Source organism: Nilaparvata lugens, chromosome 7, assembly GCF_014356525.2.
Source record: "Nilaparvata lugens isolate BPH chromosome 7, ASM1435652v1, whole genome shotgun sequence".
In the NCBI taxonomy this organism is placed as follows: domain Eukaryota; kingdom Metazoa; phylum Arthropoda; class Insecta; order Hemiptera; family Delphacidae; genus Nilaparvata; species Nilaparvata lugens.
The window spans coordinates 54,688,000-54,709,113 of record NC_052510.1 but is presented as its reverse complement, the minus strand read 5'-3'; the positions used below and the strand labels follow the sequence as shown (position 1 = coordinate 54,709,113).

Genomic DNA, 21,114 nt, shown 5'->3' with positions numbered 1-21,114 from the left:
CGGCTCGTCCTATGTGTTCAATGGTTCATTGAACCCCCAGAATTGAACCAACTCGTATAGAATGATGAATTCTACTCATATAATTATATTTTTATTTTATACTCATGAAATTAAATCACGAAATTTTTCATCTATGTAAACTTAACGTCGATGTTTTGCGGCCGGTGCCGGAGTGGCTTGCTTGAAACAGCACCGAATGGTATGACGAGACGGGTGGTGGTGGAAAGCAGTGTTCATTCCCCGATGTGAACCCAAAAACAAGGCTGGGTGAGGTAGTGGAACAGTGGAGGGGACTCGGTTTACTAGCACGGATTTGGTTCACAATCCTGTCTGAACCACGTTTCCACGAGGTCATCCGAGAGTAGCCGAACCTAGCCGAGGCAAGTGAAGCATTCGGTAAACCTCGGAATGAATCGTGAGTATTCGTGATACGGATTCAGTAGCAGTGCCATCTTGAACATAACCAATAAATTCAAATTTGGTGGCAGTAAACAGTAAAAAAGCGGTAAACAAGAAGTAGAAAGCGTGACAGTTTTGAGGTTATACGGTACGGTTTTGGGTATACACTGTATACAGTTGTGATAGATTACACTGCATTCTTTGTTATATCATTTTTTTGCGTGTTGAAGAATATAGACTAGTAATTTCTAGTGTGGTTCGTGTATTCGTGAGTATTTCTAGTATGTCCATTTTGTTTTAGTGAGAGTGTGAATATAATTTATTGTGTTAGGTACCGTAACAGCATTTTGATGAAGAAATATGAATAAGGTTCAGTATTTGTTAAAGACAAACATTATTAATATTGAGGATAGGTGTAAAATAAAACATGATGGTAGATTAACTCCCAAAGTAAAAATTAAACAAGAAAAATATGAACAGGACAAAAAATCTATATTTGTAGAAAATATGCCTTATCTTTGGGAGGTAATTCCTTAAAATCATTATTGATTACCTTTACAATTGATTATGCTCAATACTCTATATCCTCTTGACCTTTCTCCCCAATAGATCATGAGGTTGAACCCCCAAGCTAAAAGATCACGAGCCGCTGCTGGTAACAGTTAATATTACGGTACATTACATAGACCACCGCAGGACCTCCTAGCTCCTATAGGATTTCCTTAGTAAATATGAAGTACTGGGTGTAACGGTATTGGTTATCCTTTATTGGAGGCAGAGAATCGGCATCGGTGATCTCTCATCTTTTTCCACTGCCTTTCATAAGGTGGACCTCACTATAGCAAATCATTATCACATCAAATGGTATTGGTGTTTCTTTTTTTGAAATTTTGGCGCGATACAACGATATCGATGTCATAGAAATCGACTGACCGATCTGTCGACTGTCGAATGTACGGCTGTTTTCGTTTCCACCAGTAATTGGATTGAGGTTAACTTTCAAAGTAGTTTTAATTAATTTTTTTGTTGATTTTGTAAAGGAAATAATACTACCATAGGAATAATATCAAAGAAGAAGTAGAGTTAAAAGTTTATATTAAAAAATGAGTAGCAAGGATAATGAGAGTACAAAAAGTGTTAAGAAGAAAATGAGCATTTCCGATATAAAAAACCAGGTAAGCCTAAGTTTAAACATTTTATCTTTTAGCAGTTAAAAAAATGTTTCTATTTTATTTCATCTTCAAAAGCTATCAAGTTCCGAAGACGTGATTGAAATCACGGAAACCTTTGAACGGATTATGATTTGCATCTGTCAGTTAGGTAAGGTAGGTACTTGGAACTTGGTACCTACCTAGTTAATTGAGTTACATTTTCCAATTTGGCTATTCTTTAGAATTCAGGATTTATACTCTCAATTTTACTATTAAGTAACTGGAAATAGTTATTTTCTTGCCTGATTGAGTTGAATGCAACAATTTTATACTAGGCTAGGTTGCTAAAATCAATACAGTTAGTTCTATATTAGGGTTTCCATATCAGGAAAGCTCTATTGTCTAAATTCTTCAATCTTTATTTCTGAGTTAATTCAAGATTCAACAATTTTCAGGTTGCCAGCATGTTGGGTGCGATAGCAGAACTAGATTCTAATGAACAATCAGAAGCTTACGACTATCTCCAAAAATGTGTCATCAATATGGAAGTAGATGATAGCTTACCTCCTTCTGACTCAGGTAAAGTTAATATATCCTGTATATTGTTCAAAGTTTATTCAAACTGCAGAAAAATTTCCTAGTATTAGCGGAGAATTCTTCTTGCGCACACGCACAAGGTATAAATTTTTGACCAATGTATTATTGACTATTTAATAGTTTCAATAGCAAAGTAATTATTAGTTTCTATCAGGTGACCCGTGTTGCGCAAGGCTCTGTTTAAACTATCACAAATAGATTGAATTTAGTTTTATAGTTTTATGCTGATATTGAAAGTAATAAGTGTTAAGTATAACGACTACAATAAGTATTTACAACAGATAAACGATTTGATTGGGCTTTCATCTTAAGATACTTACTTATTATTTGTCTCATATTTGCTGCAGTCCAGTGACCGGGAAATTGTCAAAGTGTCCTCCCTTCAATTATATTTAGTTTAATTATTAAAATTATAACTAATTAATGAACAAATATGAAAATACGCCTACATAGTCCAGTCAAATGGTCATTCCACTTATGATACATGATTTTACACCGCCTTGACGAGCTGAGAAGAATGAATGAGCTGTGGTACGAGAAGATTCGATCACTTGAAACTTGTCTTGTCTTCTCCGCAGTCTGGTGACCGGGCAATCGTCAGATTTCTTCCCTTCGATGGGTTTTCGCGTCAGTCATGGTCCCCAGTTCGTCCCGTATAGTGACAGTAGGTATGCTCCTGCACAAACTCCGTTGTGGTACGGTCTCTCTATCAGACAGCGCTTGAGTGCCTTGGCAAAGAGAGTGTCATCCTCAATAATCTTCAGTATAACCGACATTTTGTTTATTTATTTATTCTTACAAAAATCTAGGAGTGCAACAGGCGTAACAGCCCAAACGCACTTGAATGTAGAAGAAGGCTCCTGCATAAGCTGGAGAGTCCTTAAATTTAGTGAGACGGTTGTGCATTGGGAGGTCTATGTCCTTGGTGTTCCTAGTGTGAAGACCATGTCTGTCACCTCTTTGTGTAGGTTTTGTCTTTTTCGCTAAGATTGTTGTCTCCAGGATATACATGGAAATCACTGTGAGTAGTTTGTGTCAAAGTTATAAGTGTTTGAAATTTTAATACTTATAAGCGTCTCAGCACTAGAAATCCTGAAATTAAGTGCATCCAATGAGTAATTCTGATAGAACATAACCCTTGTATAATAAATATGATCAAATATATCGATTTTGTCAGTTAGGAAGGCCTCGAAAGTTATAATAATGGAAAATGTGTATTTTGGCTGTAGGACATGGTTTCCTATTTTTGTAGTCCCCCTCCTTTATACTAAAATACAAAATTTCTAAGGAATCTTATTTTTAATTAATTGTACTTTCACAAGATATGTACATTTTCATCATTACTCTATAAGTATGCTCCAAGTTGTATAATTTGTAAAGAGTAGAAGTCGCAAGTTTCAAGAATTTTAAAGAAAAACCTTGAAATATTACATTCTTTGAAAATTTGTAGCTCCAAAACCAGAAACCGTAGAATCCTGCCAGACCACTCAATTTATTGAAATTTTAATTGTCTTCAATTTTGTAGAGAATGTTTGTTTTTTTTCAATAAAATGGAAAAATTGAAAAAAGTCCCAAAATTTGGAGGTTCATTTAGTTCATAAACACAGTACCGTACAACTAAGTTAATGCTAAAAATGTCTAGAGAATGTTTTTTGAAAACTTTCATGTTTACATGAAAACAGGAAACTTTGCATGTTTAGGTTGAGCACATGAACAGTCACTAGAAATTAGAGACCGCTGGCCGGTTCACAACGGCAACATCGCGCCTGTGTACCCCTACCTTTTTCTGCTCCCTCCCAGTCAAAAGTTATTTTGTACGGACTATAGCATGACAATGACCTCATTTTTTATTAAATGGACATTGGCCAAGTAATGCATAATAACCTTTGTAACTTTATAGTAAAGATCTTAAAATCTTCTTTCTAGTAATAAGTTACTATTATAGTTGAAGTTTAATATCAATTGATATGTTAATTTTGAAGGAATTTATATTCTATTATACACCCAAACTTGCAGCTTGATAAATTTTACTAATTATTCGTTTCCAGGTTGCATAGAGACTGAAGACTGCAATTCTATTTCAAACGACTCGGGCTATTTGGACAATAATAAAGATACATTTGCTAGATACATTTGCTCGAAGTGCGGCTTGATTTTCGCGATGGCCGAAGAGCTTCTAAAACATAGCACGCAGCATAAGGAACCCTTCATCAGCTGTTTCACGTGCAGGAAGACGTTCTGTTCAGCCGATGTTTTCGACATTCACAAGGAGTTGAAAGTGTGTACGAAAGCCACCTCGAATCGGCCGGTCAAATGGACCTGCACGATATGTGATCGCAATTTTTCCAACCCTCAGCATTACTCACTGCATATGAAGGGCCATGAGCGAAATGAATGCACTATTTGTGGCGCACAATTGAACTCTAGAAAGCTGCTCGAAAAGCATATGATGGAGGTGCATAATACCAAAGCAGAGAAGATATTTTTGAAGTAAGTGTTTGCTATAATACATTCATTTAATCCCAATTCCGTTTACTGGATCCTCTCATTCGTTGAGTATAAATCAAATCTTTATTTGTCCCAAGAAATAATTACAAAGACAATATTTATAAAATAAAAAATTTAAATACAATATTAAAGGGAAATGAAATGCCACCAAATAGGATAAAATTTAAATAGGCTTTATTATTAAACGGGAAGTCGCTGCAAAGTTCGAAAAAACCGAGTGCAAAGGCTGAGTACTCAATGATTAACAATAATTCAAGAAAATAATAATGGGATAACTTAGTTTCCTTATCTAACATTTATTGAGAAAATAAGTTTCTCAAAATAAGTGTCCTTAAGTAAATAAGTTTCCTTAAATTAAAATAAGTTCAAATAAGTTTCCTTATCTAACATTTATTGAGAAAATCGGGAAGAGAAACAGGGATAAACAATAATATCTGTTGAAGTGTGGGGAGTGCAATGCCCAATATGTAGGTCAGACAGGAAGAAAATTCAGAATCAGGATCTCAGAGCACAAAACAGCATGGGAGCACAAGAAGGACACATCCAAATTTGCAGAGCACTTAATCACGGCAGGACACAGCTTTGATCACACCAAAGATGTGATCATTCTACATGTATGCGAAAAAGGAAGGCTTTTGAATATTTTAGAAGCAATGGAAATCCAAAAAATCATTGGATGTCCAAACAGTGACAACCTTAACGAACAGTTGGAATTTGTTAACTGCTACATTAGTAAAATGGTTTTAAGAAGTAACTAAGCAAACACAATAGTCACCTCACAACAATAACTGTACAACACACAATAGTAGGATTAGATTTTTTCTGATAATTTAAGATCTGCTGTAGAATAAATATTGTACTTGTAGTTGGAAAATTTATGTACTTCTTAGTCATTCAGGTTATAGTGTGATTAGAGCTAGCATAATCATTCATTCATTTGCCATCCATTCAATTTATTCAATTAGACCATCAAACCACATTTCCTAAAATATCAGCTTCACAGTTTTTAATATGACTTATCTTTTTGACTTATCTTGAGATTAAAATTATTTATAGGATTAGTTCTTTTAATTTTCAAGTTCTTTATGTTTTAATTACTTTAACTATAAGGATTCTTTCATTTCAATCTCACATTCATTGAAATAGGTTATATTTACAATTTTAATTGGAATGGTAAACAGACTACATTCACCCCTCTCAGCTGTTCCCTAACTTCCAACTTACTTAGGCTACATGATTATTCTTTCTGATTAGTTTCATAGATTAATATATTTATTCAATTCTACTTAATTATTTATAGGGTTAGTTCTTTTAATTTTCAAGTTCTTTGTGTTTTCCATTAATCTAACTGTGGGAATTCTTTAACTTCGATCCTAAATTCATAGAAATAGGTTATATTTACAATTTTGATTGGAATGGTAAACAGACTACATTCACTCCTCTCAGCTGTTTCCCAACTTTCAAACTTACTTAGGCTACATGATTATTTTTTCTTTCTGATTAGTTTCATAGATTAATATATTTATTCAATTCTACTAAAATATATTTTGGAATTTTTAAACATTATTAGATTATGAAACTCACCATTTATTATTGTCTCAATGCATCAAATTATTTAATAGGCTATTTTATTTCTTTAGGTTAAGTTGGCTACCATGTATTATTTTGAACAGCCCAATATGTCCGTTTTAGTTTTAGTCAGCTTGAAAATGTGACCTGTGTGGTCACGAAACCATGGTCGTGTACCAAATTAAAGTGTAGAAAACTGACAACATCTATGTGTTTTTATTTCATAAACAATAATATTTTTATTATAAAAAAATAGATTCTAGGTTTTATATTAATAATCAATCTCAAGATTCTTCACTAGGACTAGGAAGTTAATTTTTTTCGTATAAATACTATCAATATCAACCATTTCTGAAAAAGTTGAGATTGTATATGGTAGATAGTGGCTGTCATTAGTAATTATCAACCTTATATTTCTGTAAATGGATCTTGAATACAAGTAAATAGAGAGCGGGTGACAGTGGGCTAATCTACCAGCCCCACAAATAATCCTCAATGCCCTCTTCTGGAGACGAAGGACTTCGGACGACATATATGTGGTCCAATAATAATTATTGATCTCAAAAGTGATGAAATTACAATTAGTGAGCAATTTTAATTACAGGACCCAAATTCTAATTGATTTATACCTCCATTTGGCTCCTCAAATGGCTGCCTCCATTTATTTCTCTGTATAAATCTTCCATTTCATAGCATGAAAAAGAAACATTTCATAAAATTGCTATAACTAAATGAACAAATTAATAGCCTATATTCTCTGTAGACGCTTTAATATTTCTAAATTAATAACATCCACTTCGAAATAAGTTTTCGACATGTTCTGGTTTTTTTGTAATAATATGTAATGAGATAAATTTATTGGATTTTCTAATCAATTTCCCTTTAAATATTCCAGTGAATTGCATTATTATTCGCATGTTGAGTGCATCTATATTTCTTTTTATACATCTTTTTCAAAACTATTTTACATGAAATTGAACTGATTTAAGATTCTGAAACGCCTTAATTCTACCCTAGATTTTTCATTTCAAGTAGACTAGTAAGAAATACTACTTTAGTAGAAGAAAATCCATGATACAAGTTATGTGGTTCGAGCAAAGAAGAGCTCAAAGTGTTAATACTAACTTCCTTTACTTCTTGCTAATTTCAAAATATTAACCAAACTGCATTCTTTGTCTATTTTAGTTAATGTGTTTCCTCTCTCACACACACTTGAGTTTACTCCTTACTATACAGTTATTTTTCTTGACCTTGAAAATGTCAATAATTATTTTCAGAGTACCGGATATGGTGCTTCCCATAAGGATAATATTTATGTCAATTGCTTTATTAATACTCAAAATTTTGTATATCCACGTATCATGCAAAACTGAAGAAAATGCGAAATTAAACAAATGTCAACATATTTCAGGTGTTTATTTTGCGATATGAAATTCGTGCAGAAGCGGTCACGACTGAATCATTACAGAACATTCCATAAAGAAGAATCAGAATTATTTGTTTTATATGCGGTACTGCCTTCAATACGAAAGAAAATTTAGACAACCACTCGAAAACACATACTGTGCAGACTTTCAAATGCGAATTGTGCAATGCTACTTTCTGCAGACGTCAGCAATATTTGACACACGTCAAGGTCAGTTCGTTTTTCATATTTGTTGGTTTTAGAAACTTGATGTAATTTGAAATAGGCCTACTTTTTCTCTTATCTATGATTGAGGTTTATCTTTTCATAGAAATGATTATATTCAAGTAACCAAACGGCTTCTCCAGAAAATCAGATGGAATAATTTCATACATCAAACAAACCTGACTTGGTCTCTAGTAACTTATACTTTTTCCCCAAACTCTATAGTGAGGTCCACGTTATAATGACAAGTATCTCTCCATCAAACTTATAATATGCAACTCTGGTTTGCGCACAGACATTTTTTGCCCATGCAGACCATTTTCTAAAGATTTATTTGGCTTAGTGTATTCATGAGGTTGTTTTTATTTTCTGTTGTTTTATATTGATAATGAGTACATTACTTTAATGAGTACATAAAATGAGTACATTATTTTGTATTTAAAGTGCATTTTTTTAAATAAATATCTTTTGTCTGTCTGTCAGTGTTGTATTAGCAATGGTATTGCCATCCTTGTCTATCATTCAATAAAGCGGATAGCGCTATTTCTTTCTCGCTTCGCTCTGTTACCAGATCGTCTTTTAACAATGTAGAATTAATTATTAATTAACAAAATAGTTCATCTTAATCATTGAAATTTATTATGAAATTATTGAAAAATATAATTTCTTGCTTAATAGAATTTAATTTATTACTTCAAACGAGATTGAACAGTTAATATTACATTAATAAACCTGTAACAGCTATCGTCTATCAAAGGCATTGACAAGACAAAGGTTCGGCAACGTTTTTCTCCTATCCTTCTCCACTGCCATTATAACGTGGACCTGACTATAGATAATACTGAGGGCAGTGCTTCCACATTAACGAGAAGCTAGCAAAAACAACGTCTTAGCCCACTTGAACCAATATGGCGGCAGCATTTTATGAAGAGCGTTTTTATTTATTGCCAATCGGAGGTTGAAAAATGACCCTCGTAATAATCGTACTTAGATAGATAGATCTCGATCCATTAAACATCTATAAATGCAAAAGATTAGAACACACACATATACCTGGTCCACAGGTACATATTTACATCGTCCATTTGATAATCGGACTTTTATGCGTGGCTTGCTGGCCTGCTCTTTTGCGCTTGCCTGGTGTTGTGTTGCGGTGGCACAGCACCAGATCCATATTTTTAGATGGGCCTGGTCTGGGATCCTGTGGGACTATCTGCTCTGTGTTGACCGTGAGACTAACATCTGACTCGACACGAGCTGGAATTCGCCTCACTGTGACCTCAACCGTCTCTTTGTTATTTAAGGGTGACTCTGATCCTTTCACTATCACCCTCTGTTTTGTCATGTGAAGCGGGGGTGTCAGTTGGTCTGTGGAGGCTGGTATCTCACCTCGAGTTATCCTCTCCATTTCGACTGCTGGGCTAGATTCCGACTTGCCATGAGGTGGCATTCGTTCCATCCTAACTTTCTCAGAGTTCAAAGTCTTTGCTCTGACAGTTGGAGCATAAATCGCGGCCTGTCGTTCAGAGTCGCTCATTCCATCACAGTGATCAACTATGTCATCCCAGGATGCTTGTCTCGGAACATATGATAACTCTGCCTTCCTATCAATCAAGGCATTGGGTTCGACTCTGTTCAAACCAACCTGCTTGAACATCCTTTTGTCGCGATCCTTGTTGTCCTGAGATTCGGATTGTACAGCTGATATTGTTGGGACTGCTGTTGTCTTAGTCCCCAATAAGAGAGATCGCGACATTATTAGCGGACTTGTAGGATTCAGTTGGGGAGGATCCCACTCTACCTCTCTCGTGAATGTGTGAATATTCACCCTGTTTTCACGCATAAATTCCATGCCTAATAGCAACTCTTGTCCAAGTCCATCCAGTATAGACGCCACTAGTGGAACTGTGATTTGTCCTATAGTGACATTAGTTGTCAGCTTCCCATTTAATGGGGTAGATCGTCCATCAGCTAATATTGCGTGGTGATGAGTTGGTACCTTCCTTATCATCCCTATTTTTTGGAGAACTTCATAAACCTCATTACTCATATAATTAGCTTCAGCGCCACTATCTAGCAATGCCCGACACTTTTTACCTCCAATTGTCACAGTAATGAATAGTCTGTTGTCCCTTGATGACTCTTCAATCACAGGAATCCTGTGTGCCGTTCGCATCACTGCTGTCTTGTTCGGAGTTTTATTCTCCTTCTGCACATCACAGACACATATCAGTGCTCTCTTTCCGCTCCTTTTACATGGTGGAATATCGGGACAGTGTGATCTCCAGTGCCCCGGTCTCTTGTATTGCCCACACATGGGTTCAGACTCACTAAGAGATGGTCTGTTACTAGTAGGGGTTATAACGTCTCAACCTTGAACCTTGTAATCTTTTTCGTGTCCTCAATCATGTGAACTCTCGAATTCTGTCTATTCTGTTTCTCCTCTGCTTTTATTTGTTCATACTCCCTCGCGAATTTTTCCAATTCGTTGATACTATGAACATCTGATTGCCGAATATACAATTTGTACCGTGGGAGGAGATTCTTATACACTCTCTGTAATTTATTCTCGTCTGTAAAACCTCCTCTCGCCTCATGAGTGTCAGTACATCTTCGAGAAATTCGTCAAATGATTCACCTTCCTTTTGCTTCCTTGTCTGAATAAGATTCTCGAGGTCCTCCTCATAGGTAAGTGGGTAGTAGCGTGATCTGAAATCTGTCACAAAATGTCCCATGATTTCCACTGGTCACGACGATTACGCATCCATAGAGTAGCTTTACCAACTAGTAACTCAGGTAGCGCGACTAGTAGTTGGTTGCCAGTGAGCCCATAAGCTTGTTGTAGCTCGTCTAGCCTTTCTAAGAAGCTGGGAGCATCTGATTGGCCATCGAATGACAGTCTCCAGCTTCTTACTTTGTCACATACCGCCCCTGGGTCCATGAGGGGGTTTGTGTGAATGTTGGTTCCACTTCAGCATGAGTACCTGTTGCTGAGTGTCCGGATTCCTCACTGCTTCTGCTCACTATTCCAGGTCTTGGGCTGGGAAAACGTACAGCCATCTTCTTATGTTGTTCTACTAACAACCTTCTCACTCAGCAAGTGTTCCAGATGACACTACGCCCCAATCTTGTAGAAGATTGAATGCTTCTTCCTTTTTCAATTTATAGATCCAGGAAACTCTGGGGTCGGCTATCACCTCGGGGTTTATGTCCTCGACCGACTGATCCTCTGTCAGCTCCTGGTGTTGGGCATCTGAATCAGACTCTCCCTGTTCACTCATGATTCTTACTTCATTGCCTCGTGCCCCACGTTGGGCGCCAATCTATCACGTACACCCTGAGTAGCTTCAGAGGTGGGTGATTGATACCCAGGTGTTGCTCCTGGATGACTTCGCTCAGTCGTAATGTTGGCGGGAAAGGAGGCAAGTCGAAGTTCCTCTTCCTCTTCTTTGTCCCTCAGCTGGCGTGAACAGCACCTCCTGGTGCTTCTGACGGCGTGAAGGTCGCTCTCTTCTCTGATGACACCACTTTGATGTAATTTTGTATCGGCCTTACGGCCTCGGTTCCGCTCCAGTGGAGTAGGAAAAGGAGGACAGAAAGGATAGGGACGGCGACAACGGTCCGCTTGCCCTGGTGAAAAGGAAGAATAGGGACGGCAGACAACGGTCCGCTGTGCCCTGGGGAGAAGGAAGAATAGGACAGCAGACAACGGTCCCTGTGCCCTGGGGAGAAGGAAGAATAGGGACGGCAGACAACGGTCCGCTGTGCCCTGAGGGGATGGAAAGAATATGGACGGCAGACAACGGTCCGCTGTGCCCTGGGGAGAAGGAAGAATAGGGACGGCAGACAACGGTCCCTGTGCCCTGGGGAAATGGGAGGACAGGACGGCAGACAACGGTCCGCTGTGCCTGGGGAGATGGGGACAGGGACGGCAGACAACGGTCCGCTGTGCCCTGGGGAATGGAAGGTCAGGGACGGCAGACAACGGTCCGCTGTGCCCTGGGGAAATGGGAGACGGGACGGCAGACAACGGTCCGCTGTGCCCTGGGTAGATGGGAGGACAGGGACGGCAGACAACGGTCCGCGTGTGCCCTGGGTTGAATGGAAGGTCAGGACGGCAGACAACGGTCCGCTGTGCCCTGGGGAAATGGGAGGACAGGGACGGCAGACAACGGTCCGCTGTGCCCTAGGAGATGGAGGTCAGGGACGCAGACAACGGTCCGCTGTGCCCTAGGTATATGGGATGACAGGGACGGCAGACAACGGTCCGCTGTCCCTAGGGTGATGGAGGTCAGGACGGCAGACCACGGCCGCTGTACCAGGGCAGAGGTCGGGGACGTACGGCAGCCACGGGCCCGCTGTACCAGAGGCAGGAAGGTTGTGAGCGGAATGCTGTGGTCTGGGCTCGTCCGGCCTTTAATACTCCCCCAAAGTGGAGGGATGGAGTTGTGCCGCCGCCAGAGGCGGTGGAAATCGTCTCGAGTGCGGGAAGATGGTGCGCCATCGTACCTTCCTTATCTCCGCGGTCGGCTAGCGTTGCTGATAGCGAGCGTCTTTCTTCAATATTATTAATTATTCAACAATATTTTCCGTCACAATTTTACTTTGTGACAAGGAAAGTATTGCTTTTCAAAAATTAAGGTACCCTAATTTCAAGTTTTCCATACGTTTCAAGGACCCCTGAGTGCAAAACATGATTTTTGGGTGTTGGTCTGTGTGTGTGTATGTTGTGGTGTGTGTATGTGTGTGTGTGTGTGTGTATGTGTGTGTGTGTATGTGTGTATGTCTGTGAACACGATAACTCCATTCCTAATTAACCGATTGACTTGGATTTTAAACTTAAGGTCCTTATACCATGAGGATCCGAAATTCATAGAAATAGGTTATATTTACAATTTTGATTGGAATGGTAAACAGACTACATTCACCCCTCTCAGCTGTTCCCTAACTTCCAACTTACTTAGGCTACATGATTATTTTTTCTTTCTGATTAGTTTCATAGATTAATATATTTATTCAATTCTACTAAAATATATTTTGGAATTTTTAAACATTATTAGATTATGAAACTCACCATTTATTATTGTCTCAATGCATCAAATTATTTAATAGGCTATTTTATTTCTTTAGGTTAAGTTGGCTACCATGTATTATTTTGAACAGCCCAATATGTCCGTTTTAGTTTTAGTCAGCTTGAAAATGTGACCTGTGTGGTCACGAAACCATGGTCGTGTACCAAATTAAAGTGTAGAAAACTGACAACATCTATGTGTTTTTATTTCATAAACAATAATATTTTTATTATAAAAAAATAGATTCTAGGTTTTATATTAATAATCAATCTCAAGATTCTTCACTAGGACTAGGAAGTTAATTTTTTTCGTATAAATACTATCAATATCAACCATTTCTGAAAAAGTTGAGATTGTATATGGTAGATAGTGGCTGTCATTAGTAATTATCAACCTTATATTTCTGTAAATGGATCTTGAATACAAGTAAATAGAGAGCGGGTGACAGTGGGCTAATCTACCAGCCCCACAAATAATCCTCAATGCCCTCTTCTGGAGACGAAGGACTTCGGACGACATATATGTGGTCCAATAATAATTATTGATCTCAAAAGTGATGAAATTACAATTAGTGAGCAATTTTAATTACAGGACCCAAATTCTAATTGATTTATACCTCCATTTGGCTCCTCAAATGGCTGCCTCCATTTATTTCTCTGTATAAATCTTCCATTTCATAGCATGAAAAAGAAACATTTCATAAAATTGCTATAACTAAATGAACAAATTAATAGCCTATATTCTCTGTAGACGCTTTAATATTTCTAAATTAATAACATCCACTTCGAAATAAGTTTTCGACATGTTCTGGTTTTTTTGTAATAATATGTAATGAGATAAATTTATTGGATTTTCTAATCAATTTCCCTTTAAATATTCCAGTGAATTGCATTATTATTCGCATGTTGAGTGCATCTATATTTCTTTTTATACATCTTTTTCAAAACTATTTTACATGAAATTGAACTGATTTAAGATTCTGAAACGCCATAATTCTACCCTAGATTTTTCATTTCAAGTAGACTAGTAAGAAATACTACTTTAGTAGAAGAAAATCCATGATACAAGTTATGTGGTTCGAGCAAAGAAGAGCTCAAAGTGTTAATACTAACTTCCTTTACTTCTTGCTAATTTCAAAATATTAACCAAACTGCATTCTTTGTCTATTTTAGTTAATGTTTTCCTCTCTCACACACACTTGAGTTTACTCCTTACTATACAGTTATTTTTCTTGACCTTGAAAATGTCAATAATTATTTTCAGAGTACCGGATATGGTGCTTCCCATAAGGATAATATTTATGTCAATTGCTTTATTAATACTCAAAATTTTGTATATCCACGTATCATGCAAAACTGAAGAAAATGCGAAATTAAACAAATGTCAACATATTTCAGGTGTTTATTTTGCGATATGAAATTCGTGCAGAAGCGGTCACGACTGAATCATTACAGAACATTCCATAAAGAAGAATCAGAATTAATTTGTTTTATATGCGGTACTGCCTTCAATACGAAAGAAAATTTAGACAACCACTCGAAAACACATACTGTGCAGACTTTCAAATGCGAATTGTGCAATGCTACTTTCTGCAGACGTCAGCAATATTTGACACACGTCAAGGTCAGTTCGTTTTTCATATTTGTTGGTTTTAGAAACTTGATGTAATTTGAAATAGGCCTACTTTTTCTCTTATCTATGATTGAGGTTTATCTTTTCATAGAAATGATTATATTCAAGTAACCAAACGGCTTCTCCAGAAAATCAGATGGAATAATTTCATACATCAAACAAACCTGACTTGGTCTCTAGTAACTTATACTTTTTCCCCAAACTCTATAGTGAGGTCCACGTTATAATGACAAGTATCTCTCCATCAAACTTATAATATGCAACTCTGGTTTGCGCACAGACATTTTTTGCCCATGCAGACCATTTTCTAAAGATTTATTTGGCTTAGTGTATTCATGAGGTTGTTTTTATTTTCTGTTGTTTTATATTGATAATGAGTACATTACTTTAATGAGTACATAAAATGAGTACATTATTTTGTATTTAAAGTGCATTTTTTTAAATAAATATCTTTTGTCTGTCTGTCAGTGTTGTATTAGCAATGGTATTGCCATCCTTGTCTATCATTCAATAAAGCGGATAGCGCTATTTCTTTCTCGCTTCGCTCTGTTACCAGATCGTCTTTTAACAATGTAGAATTAATTATTAATTAACAAAATAGTTCATCTTAATCATTGAAATTTATTATGAAATTATTGAAAAATATAATTTCTTGCTTAATAGAATTTAATTTATTACTTCAAACGAGATTGAACAGTTAATATTACATTAATAAACCTGTAACAGCTATCGTCTATCAAAGGCATTGACAAGACAAAGGTTCGGCAACGTTTTTCTCCTATCCTTCTCCACTGCCATTATAACGTGGACCTGACTATAGATAATACTGAGGGCAGTGCTTCCACATTAACGAGAAGCTAGCAAAAACAACGTCTTAGCCCACTTGAACCAATATGGCGGCAGCATTTTATGAAGAGCGTTTTTATTTATTGCCAATCGGAGGTTGAAAAATGACCCTCGTAATAATCGTACTTAGATAGATAGATCTCGATCCATTAAACATCTATAAATGCAAAAGATTAGAACACACACATAATTGAGTACAAGTCATTAAGTTATTATGCCTATATGGTTTCAAAGGTTGTAAAGCATTGCAGGTCTATGCTGGATGCAGGCAGCTGAGAAAACTTTTTAACTCTTCAAGCTGCGTTTACACCAAAGTTATTAACAAGATGATAATAACTTAATACTTATAGATTCTATTAGATTGAACATAACTTATCATACACATGATGAACATATGTGTTTGTCAAGTTCCGTTCAATCTAATAGAATCTATAAGGATTTAGTTATTAACATTTTGTTAATTTTGTAAACGCAGCTTTATTGAGAACTATCACCTTCATTTATCACAGGGAAAATTATATTTTTGATTGAATTAAATAAAAAGGCTTTGTATGAAATTGTTCGATCTTCGAATCCAAAACTCCAAAAACCTTGAAACTTAATCAAAGGAGTTGTGATCAAAACATTGTCCCATTCCCATCCCATCTTCCTAACGTTTATTGAAAGACTCCCGAATACAAGCTACTCTTGATGCTTTACTGGACTGACTCTAACAAGGTTGTGTTAAAACATAGCTTAGCGGTCTTATGCTTGATTCTTTATTGATTCATACAATAAGTACATCATGAAACTGATAGGGAGAGAAAAAATAACGTAACCTTGTGCTATTCCTCTCCCAAATGTAGATAAGGTTACAAATAGTCCGAAATAGGTTAAGTCTTGTAGTTGTTAACTTCACAAAATTTTCAGTCCTTAATTACTTGCAGGGTTTATTGGTTAATTATTCGTTAATGAATATTTCAATCAACTGTGTCGAACTTAATTATTATTAAACGAAATCACAATTAAATGTTAAGTTACACAATTTCGTCCCCTCACACTTTACTCCATCTTCTCCTCCTCCTCAATCTTTCGTCACTATATTTGGCATCGAATATAAGAATGATAAAATCGCATGTGAAAGCCCTAAATTGAAATATATACGTATAAACAGAATAATAATTATTTTAAAAAAATCCAAATTAAATGCTGTAAATCACCCCGAAGACTTCTGCTACTGCAAATAATTGACAAAAGGGTAAACAGCTACATGGATATTCGATTATCGCTACTATACAAAAATTATTTGTGCCCGGGAATTTTTGTATAGTAGCGCTCATTGAATTTCCATCTAGCTGTTTACCCTGTTGTCAATATTTGCAGTAGCAGAAGTCTTCGGGGTGATTTACAGCATTTAATTGGGATTTTGTTTAATAATTATTATTCATTAATTAGCATTTGAACAAATGCAACTTCCAATTTATTTCCATCTGTGTCGAAGCTCTTATTCTCTGAGATCCTATTCTAAAATGTTTCAGGATCATAATAAGTATTTGTGCGTGACGTGTGGCAAATCGTATCCGAACTTGAAAGTGTTGGAGCCGCATGAACAGGATGGCCACATCATAGAGGGCCTTCAAACGCAGTACAACTGCCTCGAGTGCCACAGAGGCTTCCATTTTCATTCCAGCCTCTTCTATCACATGAAAACACATGAAAGTGAGTTGATGATTTCCACTATAGATGTAGATATACACATTTTTTATCTACGAAATTATCTACAATAATGATTTCGACTAGATGTAGACATACAGTTTTTATATACGAAATTATCTTAACCCTCCTAGTACCACGTGGTTGCATGAGACATAGAAGACCAGGTGGGGTCGTTTACGACCCAGTCTCCAATTATGATTTTTCACTTACAAGATCTCATTTAAATTCGAATGAAAATATCATTTATTTGAACATTCATATATTTAAAAGGAAAAAAAACACTTGAATGATTAAAAACTTTTTATAATATGAGTACAAAATTCCAGCTTTCCATTGGTTCTAAATCTACATCAGAGTGTGGTTATACCACGAACAAGCTTGCTGGTATTTACAACTTAAAAACTAAATCTGCATAAAAAAGGCATAGAAATACTTGATGACATGCCTAGATAGGATAGAAATAATCCGTTATAATTTATAAACTAGTTCTATTCTCTCTGGGAACTTCATAAGGTGTTTCTATGCATCTATACAGATTACATTTCTATCTGTAAGTTGAAATTTCATTTCTATCATTACCCACGATCAAGTATATACAAGCTTTAAGTGTGTAATAACTATTCCACTTGAAGAAAACGCAAATTGAATCTTGTAATTCAAACAATAAACATCGAAATAAGTTAAACAAGAAAGGCCATGTGGGGTCGGATGCGATCCCGTTCTTGACACCTAACATTAAAATTGGCGATAATAAAAAAAGTTTACTCATCACGAACGTAAGCTCTGGTCTGTGTCTGGAGAAATACTGAAGGAAAGGTTACATTGATGGGGGTGGCGTTTCCCCTTCCAACATGCCCACAAACCGATAAGCAATGGCGCTTGGAGTCGGATACGACCCAACGTGGTACTAGGATGGTTAACTATTAAGCTAATGATAAATTTGAAAAATTTTGACAAGATGTAGACATACACATTTTTATCTACGAAATTATCATCACATTTTACAATATACGGAAATATTCACACTGCATTAGATGTTTTAATCTTTCATTTACAATAATTATATGCTTATATGTAGAATTTCTGCTTCATTCTACTTTTTAACCATTCAATTAGTCTAACGATTCAAATAAGTTCATGTTTCTACAGCGTATTTTGTATCTGTGTATGTAATGTTTTCGATTCATATTTCTCTATTCCTCATTACTTTGATTCATTGATTTATTCGTCAATACAATTACAAATCATTATGCATGTATGATTGGTCGAGAGCAACAGGCCTAGCCCAAAACCTGCTCTACTCCTAAATTTCATAAATAGTAAACTTTCCAAAAGAATGTTCAATATATGACGTCGCAGCTTTGTTGGAACTAGTTGGCAGGTGATTATATTATCAAAAGTCCCCATCCCTCCCCCTTGTGCTAGATGGATAAGGGTGGTTTAAAATTAAGTAGACATGTTTTCATTTTTTGCTTACACGCTTATATCCTGGGAACAATGCGCTCGATCGCCATGACTAACCATTCAAAAATGGAGATTGATGAATTTCCTACAAGTTTTGGCTCGTAGAGTTTTGCGATATATTTCATAGTTTTCGCGATAGTTTTCTCTTGAAAGTATGATATTTTTAAAACTTCAGGTTTTCATCCAACTTTTTGCAATTCCAGGGCTTATAACTCTCCAACGATGCATCAAAGAAATAAATACTAATCTTAGGGTTGAAGAGCATTAAATTCTCTTCAATTTGGTGTTTCATTTGACTATTTCATGCTTTCCTTCAATTGTTATAGTAGCATTAGTATTGGGGGTGAAATCATAAATCTTCAAGCCAAATAGATCATTCGACAAATAAATTTGAAGGGTATGTCTAACCTAATTTTTGATTCTGCAGCTTTATTGACTAGTTTAGAGGTGAACATATCACATCTCTAACCCCTCTGTTAAAGGTGTGGAGTTCAAACTTGGCCGAAACTTGTAGTGTATTCATCCACAAAATAATACTCTATCCAAAATAATTTACAATGCAAATGACACTAATGTAATAACATTGAAAGATAAAATAATAAGGTAGTCCTTGTGCTATTTCTCTTCCAAATTTATAGGTGACAAAGTCCAAGATAAGGTTAGAATTTCACGTGTACAATATATATAAAATTTTGGTCCAAAATAAACATTAAAACTATAAATTTTGAATTTAGATGGCTCAAATTGATAGATTAATTAGAAATATTCCACTCAATTACCACTTTTAACGCATAATATTGAGTTATTTAAGAAAATTTGGAACTATTCAAGAAACACAAACTCGTAAACACTAAAGCTCAGCTGACACTTGGATAATAATGAATTACTAGACAATAAATTACCTCAAATCCTCCTAGACATTATGCAGTGAGTATATCATTGAAAATATTTGTTTTTGTTTCAGACGAGAAGACCTTCTTCTGCCAAGAATGTTGTTCGATTTTCAAGAATAAATTCGACTACAGACAACACATTAATTCAGTCGAGGCGCATGTCAAAGATCTAGTTCCTTCCAACGTTTTCGAGTGCACGTACTGCAATAAAACATTCACTGTCAGAAGAAAACTGCACAGTCATCAATTCAAGTGCAAAATCAAGAAAACAGTTGTCCTTTCGTGTGACCAGTGCGACTACAAAACTAGCCTTAAATACAAGTTGAAAGATCACATGAACACGCATCTGAACAATAAGCGGTTCGTTTGCGAGAAATGCGGCAATGTATTCGGTTCGAGGAACCAGTTGACTGAACATTTGAACTACATCCATTCGGACGAGAGGAATTTCAGCTGTGAAAAGTGTGGACAAACGTTCAAGGCGGTGAATGTGCTGAACAGGCATATGGCGTGTCATTCCAACGAGAAGAATCACAAGTGCCATTGTGGACAAGCGTACAAGCTGAAGAGCAATCTGAGGCGACATCAGCTGCAGGCTCATGGAAGTGCCACGCCCAAACTCGTCAAGAAAATGATGGCTGCCGGCCAGAGTCTGGCCAATATAGGCAAGAAACAACAAAAGCGTAAAGCCAAGGACAGTGCAGAGGTGCTGGTCGACAACAATGTGACAGAAACTGTCTACAACTTGCTGGATTCGCAGTATCTCACCGAGCCCAACATGATGCTACCTAACGACAATCAGATGCTGCAAGTCTCATACCCGGGCATGGGTTATGTGCCTGAAAACAAGGCCCAACATCTAGTGTACAGTCAGTCGTTGGATATTGACAATCTGCATGTGGTTGAAACTATGCTGCAGACGGAGGAGTCGTTGAAGAATGGAGGGGGAGTGCTGGTGGACGCCGGGCACTCGGTGATGTTCGATCGACAGCTGACTGAACACGAAGCGGCCGCCTTCCATCTGACGGCATCTGACGTCATTCATCCGCCGATCGAAACGTCGCTGGTCACCAGCTTGGGGGATCCGCTGCATCACACTGATGCCGATCACTTGGTTTCGTCCACGGCGCAACAAAGCCTCATCAATGCCTTGCCTGATTATCTACCTCATAATTTCCCTTTTCTCAACATGTAACACAGTGATACTTTAGTGAATTCAATTTCAAGAACTCATAACTGAAAGGCGTCCAATGAAATGTCAGTTGGATCTACAGTAATTTTAATGAGTTCAATTTCAAGAACTTATAACTGAAAGGTGTCCAATGAAATGCCAGTTGCCTCTACACTGATATTTTAGTGAGTTCAATTTCAAGAACTTAGAACTGAAAGGTGTCCAATGAAATGCCAGTTGCCTCTACAGTAATATTTTAGTGAGTTCAATTTCAAGAACTCATAACTGAAAGGTTTCCAATGAAATGCCAGTTGCCTCTACAGTCTACATATTGACAGAAAATATTGAAGAATATTTATCCGAACTTGTAGCCATGTGATGCCTTGCAGCTTTTCTTTCCTCAACATGTAAGTAACATATACGGTATCTAATAATTTTCTTATTTGAACTTGTAACTACGAGATAAATCCATGATTTTTGTCAATTT

General features: G+C 36.6%; 1 protein-coding gene across 1 annotated transcript; it reads left to right on the top strand.

Moving 5' to 3' along the window:
• Positions 1-1,329: 1,329 nt before the first annotated feature.
• LOC111044700 (zinc finger protein 546) lies at positions 1,330-21,114 on the top strand. The gene is made up of 8 exons (XM_039431977.1): positions 1,330-1,574; positions 2,006-2,129; positions 4,196-4,637; positions 7,636-7,762; positions 7,833-7,864; positions 14,288-14,549; positions 16,922-17,102; positions 19,528-21,114. The coding sequence occupies exons 1-8, from the start codon at positions 1,503-1,505 to the stop codon at positions 20,649-20,651; spliced, it is 2,364 nt and encodes a 787-aa protein (XP_039287911.1). The 5' UTR covers positions 1,330-1,502; the 3' UTR covers positions 20,652-21,114.

What these genes read in the sequence shown, in the direction of transcription:
- LOC111044700 (XM_039431977.1), top strand. Translation starts at nt 1,503, where the DNA reads ATGAGTAGCAAGGATAATGAGAGTACAAAAAGTGTTAAGAAGAAAATG. An exon ending in CTTACCTCCTTCTGACTCAG is followed by an intron (nt 2,130 to 4,195) that starts GTAAAGTTAATA and finishes ATTCGTTTCCAG; the next exon opens with GTTGCATAGAGACTGAAGAC. An exon ending in AATATTTGACACACGTCAAG is followed by an intron (nt 14,550 to 16,921) that starts GTCAGTTCGTTT and finishes AAAATGTTTCAG; the next exon opens with GATCATAATAAGTATTTGTG.